The sequence below is a fragment of the Clinocottus analis genome, unplaced genomic scaffold, assembly GCF_023055335.1.
Source record: "Clinocottus analis isolate CAN_PGR_092001 unplaced genomic scaffold, fCliAna1.0.p SCAF_6, whole genome shotgun sequence".
Lineage (NCBI taxonomy): Eukaryota > Metazoa > Chordata > Actinopteri > Perciformes > Cottidae > Clinocottus > Clinocottus analis.
The window spans coordinates 22,762,816-22,765,315 of record NW_027176218.1 but is presented as its reverse complement, the minus strand read 5'-3'; the positions used below and the strand labels follow the sequence as shown (position 1 = coordinate 22,765,315).

General features: G+C 45.9%; 1 protein-coding gene across 5 annotated transcripts in view; it reads left to right on the top strand.

Moving 5' to 3' along the window:
* Positions 1-2,500, top strand: part of wwp2 (WW domain containing E3 ubiquitin protein ligase 2) — a 47,984-nt gene that overhangs the window by 7,123 nt on the left and 38,361 nt on the right. For 4 of the 5 annotated variants that reach the window (XM_068603649.1, XM_068603650.1, XM_068603647.1 and 1 more), the window contains one exon: positions 1,161-1,298. The exons of the other annotated variant lie outside the window; for it this stretch is intronic. In XM_068603649.1, the coding sequence (XP_068459750.1) occupies positions 1,161-1,298 (138 nt within the window). The remainder of the gene's footprint in view (positions 1-1,160; positions 1,299-2,500) is intronic. 5 annotated transcript variants of the gene reach the window in all.

The following is a 2,500-nucleotide window of genomic DNA, read 5'->3' as shown; positions in this document are numbered from 1 at the left end:
ACAGCATCTGTTTTGAGGTCAGATATTATCATCTAGCAGTGACCACATTCTGCTCCACCACTCTGCAAATGTTTGAGCTTCACAGGAATGAAACACCTGATATTATTCTTCAGCTCAGTTCACTCTGATGTTCTCTTTGAGCTTCAGTTCAAGACTCTTTTCCTCTGGAAATCTACTGTTTCTTTCAAAATGGTGACGAGTAAGCTGGACAATATCCAAACAAATCATGACTTTCTAAAGTAACTGGCATCACTGATTTACTGGAAGCTTTGAAGGAGGAGATTATGAAGCATAGACTTCTATACAACCAGAGGAGTCATCCCCTGGTGGTCAGGAGAGAGAATGCAGCTTTAACACATGAAGCATAGACTTCTATACAACCAGAGGAGTCGCCCCCTGGTGGTCAGGAGAGAGAATGCAGCTTTAACACATGAAGCATAGACTTCTATACAACCAGAGGAGTCGCCCCCTGGTGGTCAGGAGAGAGAATGCAGCTTCAACACATGAAGCAGAGACTTCTATACAACCAGAGGAGTCGCCCCCTGGTGGTCAGGAGAGAGAATGCAGCTTTAACACATGAAGCATAGACTTCTATACAACCAGAGGAGTCGCCCCCTGGTGGTCAGGAGAGAGAATGCAGCTTTAACACATGAAGCATAGACTTCTATACAACCAGAGGAGTCGCCCCCTGGTGGTCAGGAGAGAGAATGCAGCTTTAACACATGAAGCATAGACTTCTATACAACCAGAGGAGTCGCCCCCTGGTGGTCAGGAGAGAGAATGCAGCTTTAACACATGAAGCATAGACTTCTATACAACCAGAGGAGTCGCCCCCTGGTGGTCAGGAGAGAGAATGCAGCTTTAACACATGAAGCATAGACTTCTATACAACCAGAGGAGTCGCCCCCTGGTGGTCAGGAGACAGAGTGCAGGTTTTAAGACACGTCCACATTGGCTTCACTCTTTCAGACTGCGCCTGGTGATGACTGAGGATGTCCTATTTCTCCTCTTCCATCACTCCAACTTAACCGTACTTTCTCTCCACACCCCCTTTGTCGTCTACATTTCTCCACCACTCATCCTCTCTCCTCCACCTCCCCCCCCTCCACCCACTCCTCCCCCCCTCCTCCCCCCCTTCACCACCCTCCGCCCCACCCTAGTGGAGAACGTCCAGCTGAGTCTGGTGCTGCAGACGGAGAACAAAGGCTCGGTTGTAGCGGGAGGCGAGCTCAACGTCTGTCTGGACGGCATGGCTGTTGATCTGGGCACGCTGCCCAATGGCAGCACGGCAGCCGACAGTGAGTCCCGCCTTTTACCACACACACACACACACACACACACACACACACACACACACACATAAGTGAAGGTAATAACACAGAATTGCACAGAGAAACACCTCGAGCAGCGAACGCACGGCGGCCATGTGCACATGTGGTATCGCTGCTGTCGTACGGGCATCAACACTTTCATGAACGGAGGAGTGGATTGAATTGTGACTTTATTGTATGAAGGTGATGTCATTCATAACAAATCCATGAAAAAGCTCACAACCTTTCAGCTTATTAAACTAATATGCGGGAAGCTAAGACCATTACTATCCTAAGATATTAACGGGAACATACACACACTGTTGTTCCTGAGTCCAGACTTAGTAATATATAGAATATTAAAGCATAAAGTTTGTTGATGTTGCCAACAACCAGGCGTTGGAAAAAGTCTTTTCTTCCCCTCGTGGGGTTGTGCCTTCATTTTGCTCTTTGTTCTGGTGAAATGAGAGATTCCCCGTTGGCGTATTGTGCAAGTGGTAAAAGAGTTGTACAATTGTAAAGCAGAATATTGTTATTCAATCTCTTAAAGTTATACTATCTATTAAAATAAAGCTGTAGAATCATCCTGAAGGCGTTCATGTCACAATAATGACCCGCTCGGTCTACATGACCACGCTTATTACACCGCTCCTTATGAATGACGTCAATAATTAGACACTTAAAATGATTTTATTGCTTCAGCTAAAAGCCTCAGTCCTCTCGCTGTGTGCTGGGATCAGGACTGAGCAGCATGGCAGCCGTCTGTCTTCATCACAGCACAAAGAAGAAGGAAATAAAGGCTGTACGCAGATCTGACCCATTTTATTTATTAAACAATACTGATGGAATCACATGATATCATTTGATTATAATACAACATTTAAGCACACGCCTCAGATTTTTAGATTAAAATTAGCCTAAATGTTAATATTTTATACGTGTGTACACACACACACACACTGTCAAGAATAATGTTAAGCTTAATACTCCATCCATCCATTATCTTAACCGCTTATCCTCATGAGGGTCGCGGGGCGCTGGAGCCGATCCCAGCTGTCAAGGGGTGAAGGCAGAGTTCACCTGGACAGGTCTCCAGTCCATCACAGCCTCAGCTGAATACTGCTGCAGACTATTGAATCCTTAAGAGAACACTTGGTGTCTTTGTACATGTGTTCCTGCTCCTAATCCCA